A 27,522-nucleotide genomic window follows, 5' to 3' on the forward strand; every position below is an offset into this window, starting at 1 on the left:
GCCATGTAATAATATGACATTGCAATATGACAGCCGTATACAGTGCTTTGCTGATAAGCACTGTGTTACAGAAGTTATTACAATTCATTTATCTCATACTTGATTTTCAGTTAATACATATGTAAGGGTCTCTGCACTGAAGGGTCTGCGCAACTTTGAGCAAGGCATAGTAATCAGTGCTAGAGTAGGCTAGGGCAAGATTTCAAAACCTACCAACCTTGTGGGGTTTACTCAAGCAACTGTGTCGTGAGCATACCTATAATTGTGTGATCATAGAAAAATATCAAATTAAAGGGAATCCTGTGGATGTAAGCAACTCGTCCATGAAAGGGGTCTGAGAAGGATGTTCTCATTATGACAGGTTGTCAGGCAGACTGCAGCCAAATGCAGCGCTGTTGCTTCCAACTAATCTGACCAAATGCACACATTTTCATTCCTTAGCACAGATGCAAACAGGCAAGACACCATTTGGTAAAGAAGCTTAACCTCTTAATAACGGAGCCAATTTTGACCTTAATGAGCAAGCCAAATTTTACAATTCTGACCACTGTCGCTTTGAGGTTACACTCAACGGATCCCACTGATTCTGAGACATATTGTACTTCATGGTACTGTTAAAATTTCTTCAATATAACTTGCGTTAATTTGTGAAAAAATCGGACATTTGGCAAAAATTTAGCAGTCTTCAAACTTTGAATTCTTATGCCCTTAAATCAGAGATATGTCACACAAAATAGATAATAGGTATTTCCCACATGTCTACGTTACATCTTCACTATTTTTGAAGCAAAATATTTTTTTTGCTAGGATGTTTTAAAGGATAAAAGTTGACCAACGATTTCTCATTTTTCCAACAAAATTTACAAAGCCATTTTTTTAGGCACCACCTCACATTTGAAGTGACTTTGAGGGGTCTGTGTGACAGAAAATACCCAAAAGGGACACCATTCTAAAAACTGCACCCCTCAAGGTGCTCAGTACCACATTCAAGAAGTTTATTTTTTTTGGAATGTGAAAAAAAAATGAACATTTAACTTTTTTCACAAAAAAAAGCATAACTTGGACCAAATTTATTTTATGGTCTCAAGGGTACCAGCACGGTTTTTGTGGGGGAAAACCACTGTTTGGGCGCACAGCAGGGCTCGGAAGGGAAGGAGCACCATTTCACTTTTTGAATGCAAAATTTACTGGAACAATCAGCAGACGTGTTTGGAGACCCCCTGATGTGCCTAAACAGTGGAAAACCTCCCCCACAAGTGACTCCATCTTGGAAACCACTCCCCTCAAGGATTTTATCTAGGGGTATAGTGAGCATTTTGAACCCACAAGTACGACACAGAAATTGATAACATTGGGTTGTCCTATTGAATATGTTGCCATTAGTGTTGAGTGCAAGTACTCGCTACTACAGTTTGCATTGGGTGCTCAGGTATGCACGGAGTATCGTGGGTGCTCGAGTCCCCACCCAGCATGTTTCACAGCTGTTAGACACCCCAAAAAAACCTCAACACTAGCAGTCATATCGTCACTTTTTTTTACTCTTGAAACCCCCACCCCCCAAATCTAACACAAAACTCAATCTCAACCCACACCTAACCCTAGCACACCTGTAACCACTAACCCCAACTGCAAAGAATATAAAAAATAACAATATTTTATAATTTTTGTCTAAGGGAGTGACAAAGGGGGGTTTGATTTACTATTTTTTTTTTTTTGATCTCTGTGATAGGATCTATTGTTGCCAGGTACTGGCCAGCAGATCCCTGCGGGCACACTGCCGAGACCACAGAGGTTTTCTGAATCTGGGAGGCTCTACAGCCTAATTCCCTATCACCATTTTAAAATGGCAATGAGGAAATAAGGCCCCTTAGTGGCTGCCATTTTAATGCGTATCGGCGGTCTCTTAGGAGTTAAAATATTGGATCTCTGAGCAAAAAAACATTGGTTCCCAAAAAAAAAAAAAAGACATTGTCGCTCAGTTAAATCCAGATCCGTTCAGAATTTGACCCCATCAATTACATATTAACAGTTCAGGCTGTTGAAGAGTAGAGTCATCTTGTGGTGACTGTTATTGATTAGGCAAAGACCAGTTCTGCCCCCACAAGTAATGTCACTTGCAGAGGTGCAGCTAGTCTTTGCTCACTCATCCTCTCCTTACAATGTGCACTGACCATGTGATCTCTTGCCAGCTCGTCACTTCTCATAAGAGCCGGTGAGGTAGCGCATGGTCACTGTGCACCTAGAAGAATAATGCACAGCGACTAGAATCTACTGACATATGCTTGGTAGAAACTAGACCAGGGGTCTTAAAGTGCATTCCTCGAGGGCTGCAAGCCATGCATGTTTTCAAGATTTCCTTAGTATTGCACAAGGTGCTGGAATCATGGCCATATAAAACCCATTCATACAAATAATGAGACCTAAACAATTTTAATGTTGGAATAAAAATGGCCGTGAGGTTTATTTTGGGTGACATAAAGACTCATTAAAATATCCAATAAATAAATTCCACATATCACATGTCCAGAATTCCAAAATTCCAATAAAAACCAATCCACCCAAAAATGGGTGATTTTCCCACAAGTAAACAACACGACAGAAAAAAAAATAAATAAGGGGAGGGAGGGTGGTCTCTTCTTTTCTTCTTGCGCCAGCGGAATGAGGTAAAACCCTGTAAACATTGCTTTATATATTTTCAAAAAAGAGCGCCAAAAATGCCAACAGCCAATGAAAAAACAATAAAAAAAGGCTCAATAAAACTGGTAAAAACTGGTTTTAACTGCTCTTGGAAATACACTGACCTTTTATTGACCTCTACAAGTGAATGACACAAAAAGAAATGGAAATTCTCATGGTCTATGTGGCCGTGAGACCCCCGCCATATTTCATTGTTTACTTTAGGGGGGCTAACATCTGTGCAAGTGATTAAATTATCACTTGTGCAGTATAAGGAAATCCTGAAAACATTACCTTTTTGCGACCCTTGAGGAATGCATTTTGAGACCTCTGGTCTAGACCAACCCTTGAAACACACATCACTGATGAATGATGATGCTTCGTTTTAGGGAGGGGGCAATGGTTGTGGCAGTGACCTCTGCCCTCTGATTATGACTCGCTTGACTATCTCAGCATGCACTGGGGGCTCTCAAACAAAGTGTCATCAAATACCAAGTCGGTAGAAAAGAAAGTGTATATCAGTTAGATGGTGTAGTAAGGGGACAATAGGATTTTTAATTAGTGTATTAGAAAAGAGATTAGATTATGACATTGAATAGACATTTAGGATTAAAATAAATGTTCGTTTCGGACCACTCCTTTTAAATTTTCAGAGCATTTGTAGTACGTGGCAGAAAGGACTGTTTGCAGCATGCCAATACCGCCATCTAATTTGAATGATTTTCACCCAACCTGTAGTGAATCTAAGCCATTGTATATTGCTGTGGTTCTGAAGATGATAGGGGGTCCATCACACTACAAGGTGGCCATTCTGGGTCTGTTGAATCCAATACTGCCTTGTTCAAAGCTCCTTGTTTTTCTTTTTTTAAATGTGTGTCTATGAGGAGCACTTAGAGCCCTTTATCAATGGAACGTAAAAAGAAGTGCACCGAAGTTTACTTTTTAAAGGCGTTTTCCCATTAAATACACTTCTCATCCACACGATGAGTTATATATGTATGGTTATTTATTAAATAACATGGATTCTGTTCACTCTGACACCTCCTTCTCAAATGCTATATCCCCCCCCGTATACAGTAACAGCAGCCTATACTCTCCTCCGTTTTGGTACCTTTCCATTAAACCTGCAGCCCTAGAGAAGGAGTTGTTCAAATAACAGACAACCCCTTTAAATTTCTTTTGAACCTACAGAGGGGAAGATGTTGAATGATTTGTAACACTATTATCACATGCCATAAGCACTTCTCCAGCCACGGCACTTGGGTAAGAAGAGGTGCTTCACAAAACTCCAATGGTTGTTTGGGCAATGATTAAATTATGAGAACATTTCTATGTGATTATTCAGAAGTGTAAAATAAATGAAAGGTTAAATGTAAGAGGTGATCACTTTACATTAGCAGCAATTGGTACATTTTATTGCACTTTATGGAATATAAGGAAAAACAATTTCAAATTTATTCTACTTGTTAGAAACATCTATATTTCATCAACCCAATGATCCAATATTACTGTGTGCTTGCCTAATACTATGAATCCGTCTGTATCACATAACGCTAGCCCATAGCCGTGAAACAGAAAAAGCACAAATAACTTTTTTTCTCTAGTAAATCATTTTTTATTTAGAATACATTTTTTAAAAATACACATTTAACAATGGTAAATATCCAACCTCATACCTCAAATGTAAGGGACTGCTTTGGTACTGATCTCATTATACACAAAATGTATTTTATAACCCGATGACATTATCAGAAGCAGAGCACTAGGATGTGCATAACCATATAGGCATACACGTGGTATCAAAATCCACACTATATAAGAATCAAGCCAGGTTAGCCGCTACCTAAATCTGCTTCAGAAAAAACTACCATTCCCGCAACATGAATGCTTTCAGGCTTACATAATAGCCTGCCATCCAAAGCACCCCATCCTATGTTGCTTAAACAGGGACAGTAAATAAGGCATTATACTTACAACGTGTGAGATGAGTCCACCAGTCCCTCTACCCCGACGTGCGTTTTGTCACAACCTTCTTCAGGGGGCATGTCGGGGAAGAGGGAAAGCCGGTCTCTTAAGCTGCCCTACAGCCAATCGTCTGCCAGAGTTACTGATCATGTGATCCTTATTTACCAAGAATATTCGGCGCGCCGCATCGTTCCCCCGCCATCCGGAAGTGACTCATCACCCTCGGTCTACGTACAGGTAAACAGAGACGCCGCCATTGTAACGGCTCACGTGTCTGTCAGCTGTCCTAAACGGCCGAGGAGATCAGAGTCTATGGCTAGAGCACATAACATAAAGGAGTATTATATAATTAATAAATGTATGATGTTGTAAAATTTTTATATATGACATATGGTTTATCACTTGTTATTAATGCACTATATATTAATAATTTTTTTATGTATGAGGTTGTAATATTTGATAGAATTTACCTTAATAATTTTTTATCACCAATTGTAGTTTATAAGTAAGAACTAGTCACTTTAGTATATCTATTATGCATCGATGGAGGGAGCACTAGTAAACATAAAATAGGTTACCGTACTTTAGAGAATATTTTATAGGTACGTCTTTAAATAAGGATATTACTGGCAACTAAGCACTAGGTACAGTTATTCTGTTTACTTTTAATTTATTAATAAAGTATTCGGGTGCAGATCTGTGGTGCCTTTTCCTTGATAGTGCGCGCTGCTTCGGGCTTCTCCGGCCATAGACTCTGATCTCCTCGGCCGTTTAGGACAGCTGACAGACACGTGAGCCGTTACCATGGCGGCGTCTCTGTTTACCTGTACGTAGACCGAGGGTGATGAGTCATTTCCGGATGGCGGGGGAACGACGCGGCGCGCCGAATATTCTTGGTAAATAAGGATCACATGATCAGTAACTCTGGCAGACGATTGGCTGTAGGGCAGCTTAGGAGACCGGCTTTCCCTCTTCCCCGACACGCCCCCTGAAGAAGGTTGTGACGAAACGCGCGTCGGGGTAGAGGGACTGGTGGACTCATCTCACATGTTGTAAGTATAATGCCTTATTTACTGTCCCTGTTTAGGCAACATAGGATGGGGTGCTTTGGATGGCAGGCTATTATGTAAGCCTGAAAGCATTCATGTTGCGGGAATGGTAGTTTTTTCTGAAGCAGATTTAGGTAGCGGTTAACCTGGCTTGATTCCTATATAGTGTGGATTTTGATACCACGTGTATGCTTATATGGTTATGCACATCCTAGTGCTCTGCTTCTGATAATGTCATCGGGTTATAAAATACATTTTGTGTATAATGAGATCAGTACCAAAGCAGTCCCTTACATTTGAGGTATGAGGTTGTAAATTTACTATTGTTAAATGTGTATTTTTTTAAAATTTATTCTAAATTAAAAAATGATTTACTAGAGAAAAAAAGTTATTTGTGCTTTTTCTGTTTCACGGCTATGGGCTAGCGTTATGTGATACAGACGGATTCATATTGTTAGAAACATCGTTGTAATTGAAGGAGTTTTGGTGACATTTACTTTACCTAAATGTGTGTGTAATTCGGGCTATAAAATATTTTATTAAATGGGTTTCATAAAAAATGTTGCACCATTTCCCGTCTATGGCCTCGGAGTTTCACTTCCCATGGCTGCCTGTACATTCAGTTCACTGAGAATCTAAAGTTATCTTTTTAACAATTGATGCCAGTTTATAATAATAATGTTTCTTCACCTGACTATCCCTCTTACTGGGTGCGCTAGTTTAAGGCAGCAGACAATTCGTGTCTTCAGGCTCCTGAGATGTAAATTCGGTGAGGATCAGGCATAATCGATTTTAAATTAAAATTAGTTTATGATAAGCAATGTGTTCATTATTATTAATATATTAATTAATTTCTATCGTGTATATACATTTAAGTGTTTGCTTATACGTATGCTTAAAGAAAACAATCTTGTATTTTATGGATGAGTGCAGTATACCATTTAGTCCTATATGATAAATGGGCTTTTGCAGTCTCCTTATGGCAATTTCAGCTGTGTGAGTCCTTCAGATTTCTCTCCTCCTTGCTGTAATGTTGTCTAGTGGATGATCTCATGAGTTAAAGCATTGACAATGGAGCTAAAATAGAGGGAATAAGGTTTTGTCGCTCTTGAACAAGTCATTTACAGAATCTGATGCTTTTAGACAGAGGGCCCAGTGGGAAAAGCTGCTGAGATCTTGGTGCTTTTGTCTCAGACATAATATATGATCCCAGAAAAAGACAGTCTCAGCTGCCTCCACCGTCTGTAGTATTGACATAAAACTGTGCATTTATAAATGCAGCCTTTTACCAAGCTCCTTCTATTTAATTTGTCTGCAAGGACCATGTTGTACCCTATGCCCATGATGTATGGCGCTTGATTACTGCAGTCTAAGTAAAGTGCTCACACAGACAGATAAGCCGTCTTTTTATTATAGCAGGGCATCTGGCTTGTAAATATGACGGAAAGCAAGGTCATGTATAGTATTAATGCGGCTAAAAATGTATTATAGAATAAAATATTAAAGCGGTATTCTCCAGCCTGAAGCCGTTTATTGTGAAGGAGTGAGTTGGGCTTTTGTTGAAACACCATGACTTTGGTCTTCTTTTGGTTGATGGGCATCGCCCATGGGGTGCTGAATGTTTCCAGCTCTGCCAGGCTATCTTGGAAGCCTCTCTCGGTTGGGGAGAGTAGCAGGAGGTCATCTGCGTACAGCAAGAACCTCACCTCTTGGTCGTGCAGACTGAGGCCTGGGGTGAAGCAGGGTTCCAGAGCTGCAGCCAGTCCTTTTATGTAGATGTTGAAAAGGGTTGCGCTCGGGCTGCATCCCTGTCTGACCCAATGACCCTGCCTGAAGAAAGCTGTCCTTTTCCCTTTCACCTTCACACTGCAATGGTTCTCAGTGTTTGAGCTCTTGTTAACTTCATAGGTTCTGCCGCCTTTTCCGCTCTCCAGGAGTTTCATGAACAGGCCGGAAGCCAATCTGAGTGAAAGACCTTCTTGAAGACCCTGAAACATGGAAATATTTTACCTTGTTTCTTTGCTGTGGATGTGGGTCTTGATGCATGGGTGTAGATGTGATCGGTGATGCGGTGGTTCAGCATGAACCCAGCTTGGCTTTTGCTGATGTCATGTTGGGTGAGGAAAATGATGATCCTTTTATTAACCCCTTACCGACATAGAGCGTAATAGTACGCCGATGTCAGACACCCTCCCTTTGATGTGGGCTCCGGCGCATCTATTAGATGTTCCAATTCTGGAGCTTTGCCTGGCTCTTCCCACTTGCAATGTAGCGGTGGCAAGTGGGGTTCATATTTGTGGGGTTGATGTCATCTTTGTATTGTGTGGTGACTTCAAGCTCACAGATTAGTAATGGAGAGGCGTATCCCTAATGATTCCCTCTTAAAGCGCCCATTCAGTATAGTGCTCAGCAGTGTTCTGCCACTTTTGTTCACAATTCTGTCATTCTGTCTTGCTATCTGCACTGAGTCACTGTAAACTCCTCTACCAGTACGAATGAGTTGCCATCAGGTGACATGTAGTCCTTCTCTGTACCTGTCCTGGTGTTTAGGTCTCCACAGATAAGAACCCCACCCTTCTTTCTCTCTCTCTGTCTCTTTCTTTCTTGCTTTCTCTCTTTCTTTCTCTTTCGCTTTTTCTGTTGCTCGCTCTCTGACTAATGTAGTCCTTTAGTTAACAGGTAAATTCTGCTGTCAGGTTCCTTTTAATAAAATCAAAGCTGTGGATGCAACTTCCAGTTAGGGATAAGGTTTTTGACTCTGACACAAATATAGTATTTCGCTAAATTTGCTGCTTTAGTGTTTGTTTTTAGATATTTTAGTCAGATGTTTCTATGGTTACTGAAGTACAGTTATAAATATTTTATACTTTTTCAATTTTTTTTAACAAATATGTCAAGTTTATGTAAAGACTCAATATTTTCAATGTTGACCCTTGTTATTTAAAATTTATGTAATTTGCCCTGGCATGCTGAGTTTCATTGGGAAAAGGTGATCTTTGCCACGAATAAAGAATGGTATCTAAATATTCTTAGACAAAATTGTGAGTGAGCCGACTGACTCCCTTTGATCAAAAGAAACCCCAAATATGAATGGTCTCCTGTTGTTTTTCTGTTGGTATGATACAGGACTCATGGCAGTGCTCAACTTTTCTTCTCCAATCATTCTTCTAGATGTTCGAAACAGTCTAAAGGGGACTTAGACAAAAAAAACTTTACCCAGTCCTCTGCAGTCCAATCCGTGTGCTGACTGCAGAATGTCAGTTTGTCTATGATGTTTTTCTTGAGAAAAAAGTGGATTCTTTGTTGCCCGTTTGACACCATGTCAGCCTGCAAAAGCATTTGCCTCACTGTGAGTGCCATTACACTGACACATGCCTGGTGCCAATTCTGAGCAAGCTCTGCACTGTTGTTTAAATTGATCCAGTAGATGAATCCTCTTTTATGAGACTGTCCTTGCAATTGTTAGACATTCTTGGGCACCCTGAACCCTTCTTCATAGCAATTGATCCTCTTTGTTTCAAGTTAGAAATCCATGATTACAAGAATCTGACCCCTTTTAATGCGACCAGTCTGCTCTTATAATTGATTAATTTTGTAACTGAGCTGAATGTCAGTGTAGATGCTTTTTTTGTGATTGCTAAAATTTTAGGGCAATGAATAAATTTGAATTTTTTATATGGACCAGTCTTAATAACAATTTAGAGTTAATTCAGATTGTCTCTATAATAACTGAAGCAACAAACTTTGTGAGAACCAAAAATTGTGGCAGTTGCAAAACGTTTGGCCGTGGCTATACTTGACACCACTGCAGTTTTCATGGGCTTTTTAGAGACCGTTTATGAAGGCTGCAGCGGTTTCTTTTCACATGCTGTGGGAGGGTCAACTTGTCTTCCTGTGTCTAACCCTATAGAGCTCTAAATGGAATATGTCGGCAGAATTTTACCTCCCAAATTATTTATATGTGCATGTAGCTCATTCAAAGACAAGTCCAGCAAACCTTTTATATTGCCAGTCTGTTCCTCCGTTACTGAAAAAAACAGCATTTGAATTGCTATTCCAATGAAAATGTGAATCTGAAGCCTCTGTCACTCCATCTCTATTCACCGCCCAGCTCTGCCTCCTGCGGATTTGACATTGGGCGGGGAATAGAGATGAACTGACAGAGGCTGCAGATCTATTGACTATCGATGCAAATGCTGAATTAGCAGCAAAGAAAGAATGGACTGGCCATCTAAAGATATTGCTGGATTTGTCTTTGAACTAACTACATATTCATATACATAGTTCGGGTTGTGAAATCCTGCTGACAAATGGCCTTTAAAGATTGATGGACCCTAGTTCTTAAAATGTGTTATTCAGTTTGCTTTTTTATTGTCTGATTCTGTAGGAAAATGAACAGAATTAGAACTGGTTGTTACAGTATGATATGTTCAGCATGAATACCTCAATAGTGTAACTTTGTTTTCAGGCCGATCATCTCACTAAACGGGGGAAGCCACTTCCTCATCAAGAATCTATGGAGATCGAGACTGTTGAGGAGAGGCCGGTCAAGCGTTCTGCTCCCACTATTGAAGAACTCTCTGAGATGGAGCGTTTGGAGGAATTGGACACATGCATGGTGAGTGACAGCGTGTTTTCCCACTTTATAAAAATATATAGCTGTGCTTTTAGGCCAACATTTTCTATTGCTTATTAAAATATGAAAAGCAAGTGGCGCTCACCAATGGAGTTGTATTTTTTTTCATAAATCATCCATTACATTGTGTAAAATGCAAGTAAGGGGGGGGGGGACAGCTGACATACTGGACTACTAGTGGGAAGGATCTACAGTAAAACAAAGTTACACCATTGGTGAATACCATTTTCTTGGATTGAAGTTCTGTTTGCATTGTGTTTTCATGGAAGTGTAGCACCACTATAAATGGTTCCAATGCTCCTGTGACTTGCGTGTGCCAAATAATTATTTGTTCTGGGAGTAGCGATGATCGGTTTGTTCTTTCAAACTTTCTTATTAAAGTGTTGATATATATATATAGATTATTTATTGGTGCTTGTGTCCTATATAAACTGATCAAAAGCCATATGCGGACGCATAGCTGCTAGATGGAGGCTGAAAGGATACGCTTATAAAAATTGTAAAGTTTTTTTCTATCAAGCATAGACAAGCCTAAAGTATTTTCTATCAAGCATTGTGTGCACTTGGCCTAGCACATGCAGACCAGTTGCATTGTGAATTATTTGCATTATAATGTAGGGCAGGGTCTCATCCACTTTCATGATATCATAAAGCTTTTGAAGTTCAAGTGGGAGAAACTTGACACTGGAGCTAGTGTCAGTAACCTGCATTACTTAAGTAGGGCGGGCATAATTTATTAATAAACTTCTCAGACCATTCTAATAAATTGTATTTTCTTGCAATTACCCTTCTGTTTTGCTGCTTGAGATTGTGGCACAACTCCACATAATCTTGTTCCCTTTTGTCCTTGCCAAAGATCTTTCAAGCAGGATCCACATGTGTCATGGAAAGTAGAGATCAGACTTTTAGAAATAAGATTAAAAAATAGGGTTCCCCTTGTTAAGAAATCCTGTGCACTTTCCGTTACTGTGTTTTTATTCTTTCTCCGAGCGCAGTAAGACTTGCCTTGTAATGTGAAGTGGATACCGTATTGCAGATGAAAAATGTTGATGGAAAATGTTGTACAGGGACCTGGCACCAGCAAATAACTAAACTACAATCTTTTATCATTTTGAGATGTATTACACTCCATTGTGATATCTTGTAAGTCAAAATAGTGGATACACTTACTGTGCTCATGAATGGGCATCTGTATTTTACTTGAGATTTATTTGTTTAGATGTTTCCTTTAAAAAAAAAAAGACTTATAGTTACTACTTGAGCATTCGGATACTAAAAGTAAGTAAAATCTGCAGATGTGGGGGATTCAGCCTGGTTAGCTTGTTATAGAATTATATTGTGTATTTTAATTGGAATACAATGAAACCATAAGGATGGTCAAAATCATCTTATCCTAGTGGAGTACTGAAATAGACTTGTTTGCCTGTGACCCATCCATAAGTGTAAACTTCATTGTTTGGTCAGTGAAGATCTAATGAGTTCAATCAAAATTAAGGTAACACAATTCCTTCAGTACAGTAGGCCATCAAAAGTCTGTAGCACTGTAGTGAGCATGGCGGCCCCTTCATTGTGCTGATCGTTGTGAGCAGGGCTGTGGAGTCGGAGTCGTGGAGACGGAGTTAGTTTTGGTTGGAGTCGGAGTTGGTAGAAATGTACTGACTCCAGCTTTAAAAAAATGTATTAATATTTCATAATTGAACTTTCATATGAATTTTATAAATGTTACTCAAATATATATGTTGTATCAAACTATGAACAACAGTGATAAGCAGTTCTGCTGGAGATAGAGACATTTCTTACTTCTTGTGTGTCACTGTTCTCCACTGCCCTTATCTAATCTTATACTTGGTTAACCTCATGCTGCCCCAACCTCCCTACTTACAATGTATGAAACTGAAAGTGAAAATGTGTTGCAAATTCTTAGTAGTAAAGCTTCTCTAGACTAGATGTTTACTAGGTGTGCATCTTCAAAGCATCTCACAGCTGTTACTCAGAAGAGGAAGACTGTAAGAAGTATTATCCTTTCAACAAACTTTGCATCAGTTAACTGTGAGTACATGAGGAATAACAGTATTACTGACCAATATATCAGTTGTACGACCTGGCAATAATTTTGTACAATTGTTTTTAGGAAAAACAATTGTCATTTGGATTGTGAATGCAGAATTAAAAACCTGAGAATGTCAAAGAAGTGTCACATTAAATCAGCTGTATTTGAACATTTCACCATCACTCAAGATAGAAAACATTATGTCTGTCAGTGTATGACAAATGATCCAGACGAAAACATGCTGTGAAGCCAAGATCAGTGCATATTCAGGCAAAGATAAAAATGCTCCTACCAGAGCTTCTAATCTAAAGAGACATTTACAGCACTTTCATCCAGAAGTACTGAAAGCAGTGGATGAGAAAGACTGCATCCAAACCAATGAACCAGTGCCCAGCTCTTCCAGCCAAACAAAGGAGCAGAGAACTTTGCAGCCATCAGTTGCAAGATATTTTGTCAGTGACAAAGTTACTGTGACAATGACAGTAGATACATTTAAAAAACAGATCATAGAGCTTGCTGTAAAAGGATAGTGTGTCTATTTCATTATTTTCACGACCAGCTTTTATGTGTCTGAATGGGGAAATGGCCCGCAAGCTTGGTGTTTCTCTGGAGAGAGAGTATTAGAAAATTAGTAATCGAAGAAGCTTTTAAACAAAAGGAAGAACTTAAAAAAAACTCTCAAAGGACGCTTTCTGTTTCTTAAAATGGATGCCTGCACACGTCACAGAGTGAACTATTTTGCCATCAATGTCTGATTTGTTTGTGACAAAAATGAAATAGTTACCAAGACATTGGCAGTAAAAGACACCAAAGCTCATCACACCAGTGAGTTTCTCCAGGTCTTGGTGGAAAAGGTTCTGCAAGACTATGAACTTAAAAAAGAGCAAGTTCTTTCTGTGGTAACTGACAATGCTTCAAATATGATAAGTACTATTAAGCTAATGAATGAGAGTAATGATGGTGACCAGCAGCTAGAAGAACATTCTGGGTCCACAGACACAGAAATGTTTGAAATAGAGGAACACAGTATTGTAACTGAGGAGCAAACTGAAGTTGCTTCAGATGAACAGCAACATGATAGTTTAGATGATCTTGTTGAAACTGTGTCAATACGTTCTTTCATTCATCACATGCGCTGTGTTGTGCATACGCTACAGCTGGCTATAAGAGACAGTCTGCAAGAAGGACATGCTGCTGCACTGATTGACAAGGTGAGAAAATTGGCTACTGTTGCCAGAACCCCTAAAGTTGACTCAATTTTGAAGAGACGTGCTGGAAAAGGGGCAATTATTGATCAAGCCACACGATGGGGCAGTACTTACTTAATGTTTCAGCGCTTGGTTGAACTGAAAACCTTTCTTGTAGACATTGCTAACCCTCAACTGACGCTAGAAAGTCAGTGGAATCAGGTGACTGAGCTGGAAAAATTGCTAGAGCACCCATTTACAGTGACTAAAAAATTACAAGCAGAGGACTTAACTCCAGGTATTTTCTTAAAGGAGTGGAAGAACCTGATGTTTCGCCTGTTCCAAAGAGGAGGGTTAATTGCAAGTGGCATTGCTACATCAATGAAACGGAGAGAGGAGCTACTATTACAAAATAACATTCTTTTGGCAGCTGTTTATGTAGACCCAATGCATCGGATTCTTCTAGATGATCAACAGCTAACTAAAGGAAAAGAAGCCCTGTTTGAAATAGCAGTAAGGATGAAAGGGTTGCAGAACAGTCAGGAGGAACAAGAAGAATTTGGTCGTCCTGCCACATCTTCACCCTCATCAACTGATGAAGAATTTGATTTAAAAAAATATTTGGATCACAAGGACCGTACAAAGCGTTCCCACATAGAAGAAGAGTCATCCCCATCAAAGAACACAGCCAGTACATTTCAGCAGAATTTTTCATGTGCACTAAAAGAAATTGAGAAATTTGACCGTTCATCAAAAATAACAGTGCAACAAGCGATTCCTCTGTATCCTGACATTGTCAGAGATGTTGCCCGAGTGGTTACTGCTTTGCCACCAACCCAAGTTAGTGTAGAGAAGTTGTTCTCTGCTCTCAAAATAATTAGATCAGATAGGAGGGCATCCATGAAGGAGGATCTGACAGAGGCAATACTTTTTCTGAGGACAAATTTATAGATGTCTTCTTATTAACTGCATAAAAGTGATTATTGCATATTTACTTACAAGAGTTTAGAAAAGTTTATAAAAGTTATTTGCTATATTCTAATTGTATTCTAATAAATATAGTTTTTGCTCTAAGTGGTCTGATTACTTACCGTATTTTTCGGACTACAAGACGCACTTTTTCCCCCCAAAAAAAGGGGGTTAAATGGGGGTGCGTTTAATAGTCGCAATGCAAGCTTACCGTGGCGGCAGAGGTACGGTGGCAGAGGTGTGGCGGCAGAGGTGCGGTGACAGAGGTGCGGCGGCAGATGTGCGGCGGCAGATGTGCGGGGATGAGGAGGCGCAGTGAGCGGGGTCCCTTTCCCTGGTGAGGTGATGCAGCAGCCCGGTTAGCAGCAGAGCCGGGTGAATCCTGTTGTTAGCGGTGGTGGCGGCCATCTTCCGGAGGCCGCGCGTGCGCAGATGGAGCGCTCTGCTTCCCGGGGCTTCAGGAAAATGGCCGCGGGATGCCGCGCATGCGCAGATGGGGATCGCGGCTGCCATTTTCCTGAAGTTCGTGGCTTCAGGAAAATGGCCGCCACGATCTCCATCTGCGCACGAGCGGCATCCTGCGGCCATTTTCCTGAAGCCCCGGGAAGCAGAGCGCTTCATCTGCGCACCCGCGGCGTCGGGAAGATGGCCGCCACCACCGCTAACAACAGTATTCACCCGGCTCTGCTGCTTACCGGGCTGCTGCATCACCTCACCGGGGAAAGGGACCCCTCTGACGCCATACGTCTGATGGACCCCCATCTTATAAAAAATCTTTTTTTCTGCAATTTTCACCCCAAATTTGGGGTGCGCCTTATAGTCCGAAAAATACGGTATATGATGGTGAGAAACTGAATAAGCACGATGTTAATATTTTACAACAGCAAATTTATTGTTACGAATTGGCCATTTATGAAGGCGTCGGAGCCGGAGCCGGAGTCGGAACCTGATAAAATCCAGGAGTCGGAGTCGCAACTGTGGCTTACCGACTCCACAGCCCTGGTTGTGAGGTCTTGGTTCTGGGGGGCAGGCACACCTTTGAGTGATAAACTCTGCTGGAATTATAGCTTTCTTCTAAGTCTAACCAATAATTACACACCAGTACAAATTATGTGGTGTGCGGATCTCTGTGTCTTGCTAATATTAGTCGATATTTTTTGTGATTAGCAGTAATTTACAGACAATCGACATACAGATTAAAAACTCAAAAGTAATTTAAAGATATTGTCCAAAGCTGAGGGTTTTTTTAGGCTTTGATGCTTTAAAAATAAACTGAGGCATATACACCTTCCAGGGCCTAACACACCCTCCATTGTGGCAGCTCTGGAAGCAGATTCTCTTCAGTTAGGCTTCAGAAGTCCTATGACTTAATTTTTCTTCAACCCAGGTATCATTTTAATCAGTATAACAGCGCCAACCTGACAGTGCCTGCAGTTTATTTAGCAAAATCCTGATGACCGGTTTGCTTTAATGATTGGTGAACATCTTTGCAACAAGATTGGAATTTTTATTATGTATGTGTCATCTCGACTAGAAGATAGTAAAAATACTGCAGAAAAGACAATGCTTGAACTTTTTGTTTGCCACAACCTTTATACTTTTATTGCAACAAGGTAACCAAGGTTTTCCTCTGTAGCAGTACAATAGGTGGTATGATTCAGGGCCATGATACAATCACACTCCAATTGAACATGCCCTCATGCACATTAGATGTCTTCTGAATAATCATTTGTCTGGCAAAATTCACACTTATCCACTCTGGCAGTTGTTCTTCTATTGGCTGAACGAAAGAGTGCGCTATTGATATTCCAATGGTGGAATCATTCTCTTCCACAATGTAATTTTTTTGGGTAAAGTCATGAAGCCCCCATATACATCAGACTGACTGCCAATAACAAAGATATCCAGTTCAGCCAACTGTAGTCTAATGTGTATGGGGCCTTAAAGAGTAACTAAACTTTTATTATTTCTTATAATTTTGTCCAGTATGAAGAGTTATGAAAAATCACAAATCTCTGTATTGGGGAATTTGTCTTCATTTATGCTTAAAAGTTAAATAAATGTACTTGTCAGTGGCTTAGTAGACTACATCTGGGTGTCGGTCTCCAGTAGGTGTACACGCCCAAAAATAATGGACGTCAGAGCGTACGTATGCTCTATCTGAAACATTATAGTCTATGGCTCCATTTGCTCACATGTCCGAATCCCATTTTGCTGGGTGTTTGAATGTAAGCCCTGACGGGCCTCAGAACAGGTACTCTCCTAGAGCAGAAACATATCGCTCAAGTTGGTAAGATGCAGGCCCTGAGAAGAACTTTTCACTGCCAGCATCTGTACTCCAAATAAGTATATTCTCATATAAATGCAACAGACTGGAGAAAATCAAGGGTTTGGAAGCCACTTTAATGCAATTTGTTTACAGGGAAAAAGACAAACCCCCTAATTATAGTGATTTGCAAATGTATTATTTTCCACAACAGACACTTGAAAAACTAAACGTAACAGTAAGCCATGTGGTACTTTCAGATCTTTCTAAAAAATTTTGAGCAAGTTAATTTGAAACTGGTCTTACATAAGCCTCCAAGACAATATAATGTTATCATGCACAGCCTACAATGAGGGACTATGCGAGTCCTGTCCTTTTAGCTTTCCTGATTCACGAGAAGCTATCATAGCGCCAGTGGCATAGCCTGCAGGCTCATGTGCTTATTCACTTCATTAAGCTGCCAGATCAGCAATTCCTTTGGCGCACATGCCATTGAGAAGATGGCTCACAACAAATGCATCAAATTCTTAATCCTTGGGGACAAAGAGGCAAAGTTTAATGCGGATTGAAAAGCAAATTCTTCATAAACGTCTGTGAGATGATGGAAGTATTCATGAAGGGTACAAGTCTGATATCCAGTACTGTTGATGGTATAGACTCTGAAGTGATTGGTACCTGGCGTGACCAATGCCAGTTTTGATTTATTTTTCCCTATGATTCTAGATAAATTAAGGTTTCGCATCCAGTTGACCAAATGTTTCATTTATTAAGATATGTCACCTTTTTAAGAAATTGGAGTCAAGTACCTTGGAAAAAGTTTCTAAGCTCCCCTAATTCTGCTGGTCTTATGGTTTTATGTTGCGTCACTCCATTGCTGTGATATTCACATTTGCTTTTTCTTCAGTGCAATATGTGAAATCTTTGCTTGCATTTACAAAGTTACATAGTTATATAGGTTGAAAAAAGACCTAGGTCCATCATCTTCAACCTTTCTTCACCAATTGTACATTTCGTCTCAAATGTAACTATAACCCACAATGTTATCTGTATCAAGGAAATCATCCTGCCCTTTTTTAAAAGCTGTCAGTGTCAGTCAAACTGAACGTTTGTTCAGACTATGCTCTGGGGACAAGAACGTTCACCAGTCTCTCTCAGCCACTGCGAATCACAGCTCTGCATTGTCTGCAACTGCTAGACCTGCTGCTGATCTGTGATTGGCAGCATCAGGGAGGGACCGGTGAAATTGTGCAACCCCAGATAAGACTGTGAAGAAATGCCCAATTGGACTGCAAAGCAGAGATGTCACATGCTGCACTCCAAAAAAGGCCAAATGTGAATATCTCTGCAATGAAGTGATGTAGCTCGTGACTGAAAAGAGCGTCAGAATCGGGGGGAGATCAGGGTTTTTGAAAGGTATTTACCTTGGTTTTATTGAGCCATTGACATATCCTCTTTAATCGCTAATATAAGTCGTCAAATGATGACATTCTCTTGATTTACTGTACAATGCTAGAATTCTAGAACTAGCTCAAAATAGTACTAGTAGTTCACAGCCGCTTGCAAGAAAAGACCACAACAAAGTAGAGCACCAAGGTGGCAAACACTACTAGGTGATTGATTAAAGAGTTCTGATATCCGTGTTTGCCGGAACTGATGTATACTGATAGCACCAATCTGACAACACACAGTACAGTAAACCAATATTTGCTGATCACCCATTGGTACATTTTTCTTGGTCCGCGGAAGGAGTGTTGGGGAAATAAACTTAAGCATGAAGAAACCATGAAATTACCCTGATTCCGAGACATAAGAACAGAAGAGAGAGCAGATGTTTCTAAGGCATATGGAATCTGGCAGGAAAATGCCTCTGCTGCCGCTAATGACGGCTGCACTGAGCTTGATTACCGAGAAATGGCCATAGAGGCAGCGCTATTACTCTGATTTTAACATCGCACAGTAGGATAAAACATGGGTATAACTGCATGAAAATGGGCACCATAGCTAAATCCACAAATTGTCATTTTCAGATTGCTTAGCTACACAATGTCCCTGAAGTGGTCAGTATATTAATGTGTGTTGGAGAGTGCATTTTTGTCCATATGTCTGCGTTATATATAGTTAGTGTATAACACTGTAGCCTTAGATGATGGACCAGTGGTGGCGCTGTCCTATAGTATTCATCTTTTGGGTAAAGTCAACATTTACTTAAGAACATAGGACTGCACTAGTCACAGAACTGTAAAAGCGAAGAAATACCACTACTTGGTTGAAAAGTCAGACCTCTTCTTTAATCTGCTTATCCCTGTCCTTTTAATATTTTATTAAAATATGTTCTGTCCATTTAATAAAAGTATAAATTTACATAAAATATATAGCTTAGGATATTTTAACTACTGCTGCAAATATGACCAGTGGTAATACACGTGAAGTAGTCTGAGTGGAGCTGCAGTTCTCTTGGGTTTTTATGGCTGTGAAACCAGCGTGAGTTGCTAGGAGTGACTCCAAAAACTATTTTTGTAGACTGCTTATAAATCCATTCTTGCACACATCTTCCTGGTTAAGGTTCTCACAATACATTTATCTGACCGAGTCTAGGGCTTTGCAAATCCTTGAACAGGGTCTGCTTTATGTGCTGAATGAATAAGGCTGCATTTTATAGGTGTGAGAATCTTACTTGGTCTACATCAGTGTACACGGAGCACAATTACCTAAAGTACATAAAAAATACGCGTATTCTACAATAATTATATCACTGTGTCTTTGGGATATATATACGGATCTATTGCTCAGAGAAAAACATGCAAAATGGAAAGTATAGACTACAAAGGAGTGAAGAATAGAAGGGATGTGGCTCTAACTTCACTGTGCGCATCTACATGGTGGGAGCTTCTGAGATCTTTGTAAAACATCTATGTATATAAATGTTCCTGGATTATTTGGGAACTACAGATGTGTCCTTTCTTAACTCTTCTCTAGAGCTGACCTGTTCTGTCACATACAGTATGAGATGTTGGGCAAATGATAAAAATAGTATATGTCCTATATGTCTTTAAAAATTTTGCCATTTTTTTTATATCACAATCTGTATTTAAAATAATTAAAATGGAAATCTTGCAACTTTTTAACTTCCTTTTGTTTCAGGAAACAACACATGTACAGTACATAGTCACAATGGTCAGACCCCCCCCCCCCCCAACACAGTCTTTTGTATTAAAGTGTGTAATGAGCATCTGCAAAGGTCATTGTGAAGGGAGGGGGAGCAGGGTCAAGTGTGACATCACTTATTGTAATTGATGGATTGGATCCTTTTTCTTAGCTGTGTGTAGAGGTTACTACCTTGCCTTTAATAAGGAGTCCACTGAAATTTCTTCTTGAAAAGACAGGAAGTATGAATCTAAAAGAGCCCTAGTGGACCCTATGAAAAAGGCAAGATTGCTAATTTTATTTTTTAAATAGATTGTGATTTGAAAAAAAAAAAAAAAAAACATTTTTAGCATACATGTAACATGAAAACCTCATTTAAGCAATAGGTAATTTTCTGATAACAGTTCCCTTTCAGTCATGGGTGCTCAAGATTTTTTGATCAAAAGGCCACATTTCCATACTGCACCAATCCCAAGGGTAGCAAAAAAAAATGAAAGAGGTACTTGCATGAATGCATTACTAGAGCCACCATCAGTACATTAAGGGTATGTGCACACGTCAGGATTTCTTGCAGAAATTTTCCTGACAAAAACCGGACATCTCTGCCAGAAAACCGCATTCGTTTTTTTCCATGCGTTTTTGATGCGTTTTTTGTGCGTTTTTTTTCCAAAAGCATAGAATTGCGGGAAAAACGCAGAAAATCCGCAAAATTAATGAACATGCTGCTTTTTTTACCGTGATGCGTTTTTTTTGCGGAAAAAAACACACCATGTGCACAAAACATGCAGAGTGCATGCTAAATAATAGGATGCATAATGCGTTTTTAATGAGTTTTTATAGCGTTTTTATCGCAAAAAAAGTGAAAAAACCTGAACGTGTGCACATAGCCTTATACATCTCCATAACCAAATTTTGAGTATTTGAGGAGGATTTGGAGAGTTTCTGATGCAAAAAAAAATCAGTGTGAACACACACTAACTTAAACTACGGTTTTTGGAGCTGAAACTCGACAAATCCTCCTACTAATCTCAGATCTCTTAAGTTTTAAGGATTTTTAAAGGGAACTTTAGAACAACCAGCAGTTGTGTGTACATAGCTAAATACCTTGCCTAACTGTCCTTTTATTACATTACGCACACAAACCGATCTTTAGAAAAGTATTTCTAAAGTCTGTTTATGATATGTAAATGAGGCTTTTGACTCTTCCATGGGGCATTAGTGTCCCCAGACTAGTCAGTCCACTTAGCTCATTATCACTTCCATGTGGGCTTCATAGCATGACTTGCAAGTGCCTTCACCATCGCCAGTGCTTTATATACCTCGCATAGGCGCTTGGCTTCTTTCCCTCACTGTGTATTGATCCTCTGAAGCTAGGTGTATGCGTCACCGGCCTCAAAGAGAGGCACTGCGAATGATTGGAAGTGGAGAAGACTTCTGATCCACCTCTCTGAACCCAGCCTGCGTCCACCCGCCTTCATAGGATCAATGCAGAACAACCGTTATTACATGAATGCAGCATCAGAACCACTGTCAGTGCATGAATGCAGCATCAAAACCACTGACCGTACATGAATGCAGTGCCAGAAACACGCAGTATATGAATACAACCCCAGAACCACCATGAGTACATGAATACAGCCCCAGAACCACCATCAGTACATAAATGAAGTGTTAGAACCACTGTCAGTACATGAATGAAGCGCCAGAATCACCATCAGTACATATATACATCACCAAGCTTAGTGCAGCAATCAATTGCAATGTCAGCTCAGCACCATGTACAGCTATATCACATGAACCTATAATTCTCAGTGACTCCTTAATTATGGTAATGAGATACTGGGAGTTATCAGTCATCATCAGACTGCGGACCAAACAGGAACATCAGAACTGATGAGACAGATATTTATATCAGAAATAAACATTTAAACATTTACGTCCAGATACCTTTTAGATGACCACCTCTCTGATTCTCCATCTTTTATTCTCCATTTTGTCCAGACAGTATGTTGAGAATTCAAGCCTACATCTCGTCTCTGCAGACTTCTCTTCTCAGTCTTCAGTAGCACTTCCTGACATGATGCCCTTGAAAATAAAAGTATTATTATACTGCCCCATAAATAAAAATATCTCTCATGCTTCACCTCTGAATAAATAATTCCCTGTGCTTCGTGTACAAAATATCCACACACTGCCTTTCTTCAAAGCATCCCCCACACACTGCCCCTCTCTATAATATCCCCCCTCACATTGCCCCTCTTCATAATATCCCCACACACACTGCCCCTGCCAATTATCTCTTAATGTCCTCCATTGCCCCATAACGTGCCTCTGCAGTAACCCCAGCCATATCATCTAAAATGAAAGCACATTTCCACATTTCATCATTCAGCTTCTCCGAGGAGCACTTAACAGTTCCCGCCACTTAGGCACCACTTCTGTGGCCGCGGGCAGAATTGTGATGAGGTCACGGCATGTTGACGTCATCATACTGCTGCATGTTGGGGCCTGGGCTGGCAGACGCTCTGCTCTGCCCCAGTCCTGGCGCCACAGTGTTCAAATGTATTTGCATCTGATACATGTATTAATAAAAACATTCCAAAGAAATCCGAAGTACAGATAATGGCTAGGGAATAGAAAAGCATTGCATGATAATAAACACCTCTAAACATTTACTGATTGTATAGGATCATCGTTGATCTATAGCAGGGGTGGGCAATTAATTTTCACGGGAGGCCACATGAGAGACCATAACTGTTGTGGAGGGCCGAACTAATAGCTTGAAATTATTTCTACTCCATATTAATTTATTAATATTAATTGTATCACTTAATATTGAGCATAATTAAGTATGCTGACACCCCCCTATATATCTTTGAACCCCCCACAGCCCTTATATATAGCATGAGCCTCACACAGCCTCCCCATATACGGCATGAACCCCACACAGCCTTCCTATATACGGCATGAGCCCCACACAGCCTCCCCATATACGGCATGAACCCCACACAGCCTCCCTATATACGGCATGAGCCCCACACAGCCTCCCTATATACAGCATGAGCCCTACACAGCCACCCTATATACGGCATGAACCCCACACAGCCTCCCTATATACGGCATGAGCCCCACACAGCCTCCCTATATACGGCATGAGCCCCACGCAGCCTCCCTATATACGGCATGAGCCCCACACAGCCTCCCCATATACGGCATGAACCCCACACAGCCTCCCTATATACGGCATGAGCCCCACACAGCCTCCCTATATACGGCATGAGCCCCACACAGCCTCCCTATATATGTCATGAGCCCCACACAGCCTCCCTATATACGGCATGAGCCCCACATAGCCTCCCTATATACGGCATGAGCCCCACACAGCCTCCCTATATATGGCATGAGCCCCACACAGCCTCCCTACATACGGCATGAGCCCCAAACAGCCTCCCTTATTATGGCTTGAGCCCCACACCCTCCCCATGTACAGCATGAGCCCCACACAACCTCCCCATGTACAGCATGAGCTCCATACAACCTCCCCATGTACAGCATGATCCCCACACAGCCTCCCCATGTACATCATGAGCCCCACACAGCCTCCCCATGTACAGCATGGGCCTCACACAGCCTCCCCAAGTACAGCATGACCCCCACACAGCCTCCCCATGTACAGCATGACCCCCACACAGCCTCCCCATGTACAGCATGAGCCCCACACAGCCTCCCCATATACTGCAAGAGGCCCCACACAGCCTCCTCATAAACTGTATGAGCCCCAAACAGCCTTTTTATACACAGCATGAGCCTCACAGCCTCCACAGATAAAGCATGACAGTATACAGCCTTCCCATAGCCTCACCATGTGCAGCATGTCACCCCCATAGCCACCCCGTGTGCAGCATGACACCCCCACAGCCTCCCCGTGTGCAGCGTGACACCTCCACAGCCTCCCCGTGTGCAGCATGACATCCCCATGTTCACCCCCATAGAATCTCCATTGTCACCCCCATAGAATCCCCATGTTCACCCCCATAGAATCCCCATGTTCACCCCCATAGAATCCCCATGTTCATACACATGAAAAAAAACAACAAAACGAAAACACCACATACTCGCCTCGGTCCCGTTCCCAGGTTCCCTTCTTCTGCTTCTGTTGCTGTCTCCGATGCACTGACTCTCCGCCGGTACACATGACGTCATCACGTCAGCTGTTTCACACGCTGATAGGTGGAGGAAGTGGCCGGAGGCCCCTCCTCCACCAATGCTGACTGCGGGAGATAGCGAGTGGGCGGGCACGGTGCGGCCCGCAGACCTCAGGTTTTCAGCCCCATGTCTGTCTCTGGCGGCACTTTGCCCAGGTCTGATCTATAGGGTGTTTGGTTTTATTACATGACCCCGTTAGTATAGAACAGTATTCACATTTACAGTACTTGTGAATATGCCACCCATAGGAATACACATCCTTCAGGAAGGTCCTGTGGATTCTGTTTTGGAAAAAGTATAGCCTTGCAAGGCCTGGGGGTATGGTAGCCTTTGGTCTTTTTCCACAGTATTACTATTAACATCTAAAGAATATGTGTTCACACTTTTGTGAATTCTTAATGATCATCCTAAGGCTACGCTTTTCAGTGATTGCCTGTAACAGAGATTCTAGCTGTTTATCATTACCATTATTGTGGCATGTATTACTTAGTTGATTTTCATGTTAAAACAGCCTTGTAGGAATCCTCAATTTTTTATCTTCCCTATTTTTTTGTTTTATTCCTATTTTTTTTCCTTTGTTTGGCTTTATTACATTTTCTTTTCCTATTTTTTTTTGTTTTTGTTTTTTTTGTTATTCACAATTTTTTTTTACTGTGGACATGCATATGTCAGATATTCATAATTATCTTATTATGTAAAATGCGGCCCAACAGCCTTGTGCATATGGCCAGGCTTTGGCTGCTTACAACCTCCTTAGGCTATGTGCACATGTTGCTGATTGGGGTGCAGAATTTTCTGAACAAAGTCTGCATCTCCTGGCAGAAAACGCAGGTGCAGATTTTATGCATTTTTATGCGGATTTTGTGCGTTTTTGTTGCGGATTTTCTGCGGATTTCATGTGTTTTTTACCCCTGTGGATTTCTATAATGGAAGGGTGCAGAAACGCTGCAGACCCGCACAAAAGAAGTGACATGCTCCTTCTTTTGATCCGCAGCAGTTTCCATGTTGAATTTTCCGCACCAGTAGCACAGCATTTTTTTTTCCCTATTGACTTACATTGTACTGTAAATCACTTTGCGGATCTGCAGCATTTCTGCGCGGAAAAAAACGCTGCGGATCCGCACTAATTCCGCATCATGTGCACATAGCCTAATAGTGCAGAGGTGCATTCACACCTATAGAAGGCTATAGGCCCATACTATATATTTTCAGTCTTTCTCATCTGGAATCCAGTTGGCACAGTATTGTGGCATTCTACATTAGATCGCAGGACCATTGCCTCTAGGAAAAAGGTATCCAAACTACATCAACAAAAATTCATTATAGAACACGTTAAGCTTCACTACAGCAGTATATATGTAATACATAAATAGTTTTTATCATGTTTAAGGTAATCTTTCAACCTACATTTCTTTTCAGGTATATAAATATTACATTTCTATAAAATGATATTCACGTAAATGTATTATCAAGAGGACCGGACTTTTTATATGTTTATTTTTAGAAAATAATCGTATTCTCAATGACTTACCAGTTCTAGAGAATCTTTTCTTACAAGTCTGGGATGTGATGTTTCTCGGTTGTTCCGCCTTCAAATTTATGAAAAAATTGACAACTGGGTGTTACTAGTTGGGGTTTTCTACCTACACACTTGCTCAAAGCAGAAAATTCATGATATGTGGGCTGCACTGCTAGACTCCTTCTCCAATGGTTAATCAAATGTTTTTATTAACTGTGCGTTTCAGCACCGCAGCTGCGACTTTTTCAAGTGAAAGAAGCAAATATCACTCGGACACTTTCTAATCCCTGATGACTGAGTAGGGCCCACCCCTTCGACAAGAGGAATTGTAACACCTAGTTGTCAATGTATTCATTAATTTCTAGCAGGAATAACTAAGGAAAAGCCGACACTGAATTCTAAAAATAGTTGCTCCAGAATTGTTTTTCATGGCAATTACAGGTATTAAAATTTTAATATATAGAGTGTGATATTCAGCATTTAGAGGGGTTGTCCGGCCGTGGGCTACAAGTCTGCAATCATTCTACGTGAATCCTATGCTTGCTGTGTGGATTCTCCGGCATCGGAAGTGAGCAGTTTTGCATTCTCCTGCCCACATTCCGACTAGACGTGTCCTGCCTCGCTCAATACACTTACCTTTAGCGAGACCACGTACGTCTAGTCGGCACGTGACTGCATGTATGCCAATCAAGTACTTGTGGTCACCCAACCGGCACTGGAGAATCCTCTTCGGCGCGAGATGTGAGCATTCAGAAGTCTGCTACTAGAGTGAGTTCACACTTATAGCTTAAGGCGGGACAGTCCATTTATTTTTTTTGAAACCTTTTAAAAATGTGAAATTTTAAGGTTTTTTTTTTTACATATATATTTTGTGTTAAGTTAACGCTAATTGAAACTATTGTAGTGAGTGTAATACGGGCTTGTAGCGCATAGAGATCGGTTCTCCGTTAATAACTCCTGAGATATTTTAAGCTTATTGTGCGACTGTCACAGCATATGATTTAATGTCAGAAGCTGTTGTAAAGGCACATATTGTCCTTTCGCCTGTCACTGAGAATATGATTTTTCTGCTGCTGCGTGAGCAGATGAGAGTGAAGTATATTACTGTCTCTCCCTTTTTTTTACTTCTAACTGAATGTCTTGCAGTTTTTAGTTTTTTTTACATTTCTCTCTGTTTTTTAGAAATTAGCTTTTCTCTCTTCTTTATTCACATCCCGTCTCTTTCTTTTTGCTGCTTGGAGACTCTCTGCTGTAGAAGTGTAAGTACTTTCCTTTTTTTGTGGCTTTCTCTGTGTCTTTCACTTTCATGCTTCATTTATCTCTCTGCTGAGAGTCTGGCTCCTAGGTGATAGCAAACACATCTTCCTGTGGTTACTGAGCTAATAATACTACGTGGCTAGTGAATAATTCGCTTAACAGCCATAAATATAAATTCTGCACACTGGAGATTATTTGAAACCTGGAGGTGGAGGCACAGCACAAATATGTTTGCCTTTCTTTTTTTTGCATTGTTACCGTGCTTTCTTTATGGATGTAAGTTTATACGTGTGTTGCATGATATTGATTGTAGTGGTCAAAATATTTTTATATGGTAGGAAGAAAGTGTAGTTCGAATAGTTGCAGTTTTACATTTAAGTGTGATTTCACATGCAGTGGCTTTATTTTTTCTTTTACTTTTTTTTTTTCAAAAGAAAGGCATCTCTACAGTTTTAATTTATTTTTAAGGCAAAGACAGAATTGGATCCGGCATGAGGTAGAAGCATCTCATTTGTATTTCCCTTTCCTTTTGAATCCACTTCTGTGTTTGGCTGGCTAGGTTCAGATTGGGTTAGGGCAATCCGTTTAGTGCTAAGCG

General features: G+C 40.6%; 1 protein-coding gene across 2 annotated transcripts in view; it reads left to right on the plus strand.

Annotated features, from left to right (window-relative positions):
- The window catches only part of CARMIL1 (capping protein regulator and myosin 1 linker 1), a 352,298-nt gene that overhangs the window by 284,189 nt on the left and 40,587 nt on the right, over positions 1-27,522 (plus strand). The window contains exons 29-30 of one of the 2 annotated variants that reach the window (XM_077270002.1): positions 10,159-10,308; positions 26,909-26,926. In XM_077270002.1, coding sequence (XP_077126117.1) covers positions 10,159-10,308; positions 26,909-26,926 — 168 coding nt within the window. The remainder of the gene's footprint in view (positions 1-10,158; positions 10,309-26,908; positions 26,927-27,522) is intronic. The other variant, XM_077270003.1, reaches the window with a different exon arrangement.

Source organism: Ranitomeya variabilis, chromosome 6 (assembly GCF_051348905.1).
Source record: "Ranitomeya variabilis isolate aRanVar5 chromosome 6, aRanVar5.hap1, whole genome shotgun sequence".
NCBI lineage: Eukaryota > Metazoa > Chordata > Amphibia > Anura > Dendrobatidae > Ranitomeya > Ranitomeya variabilis.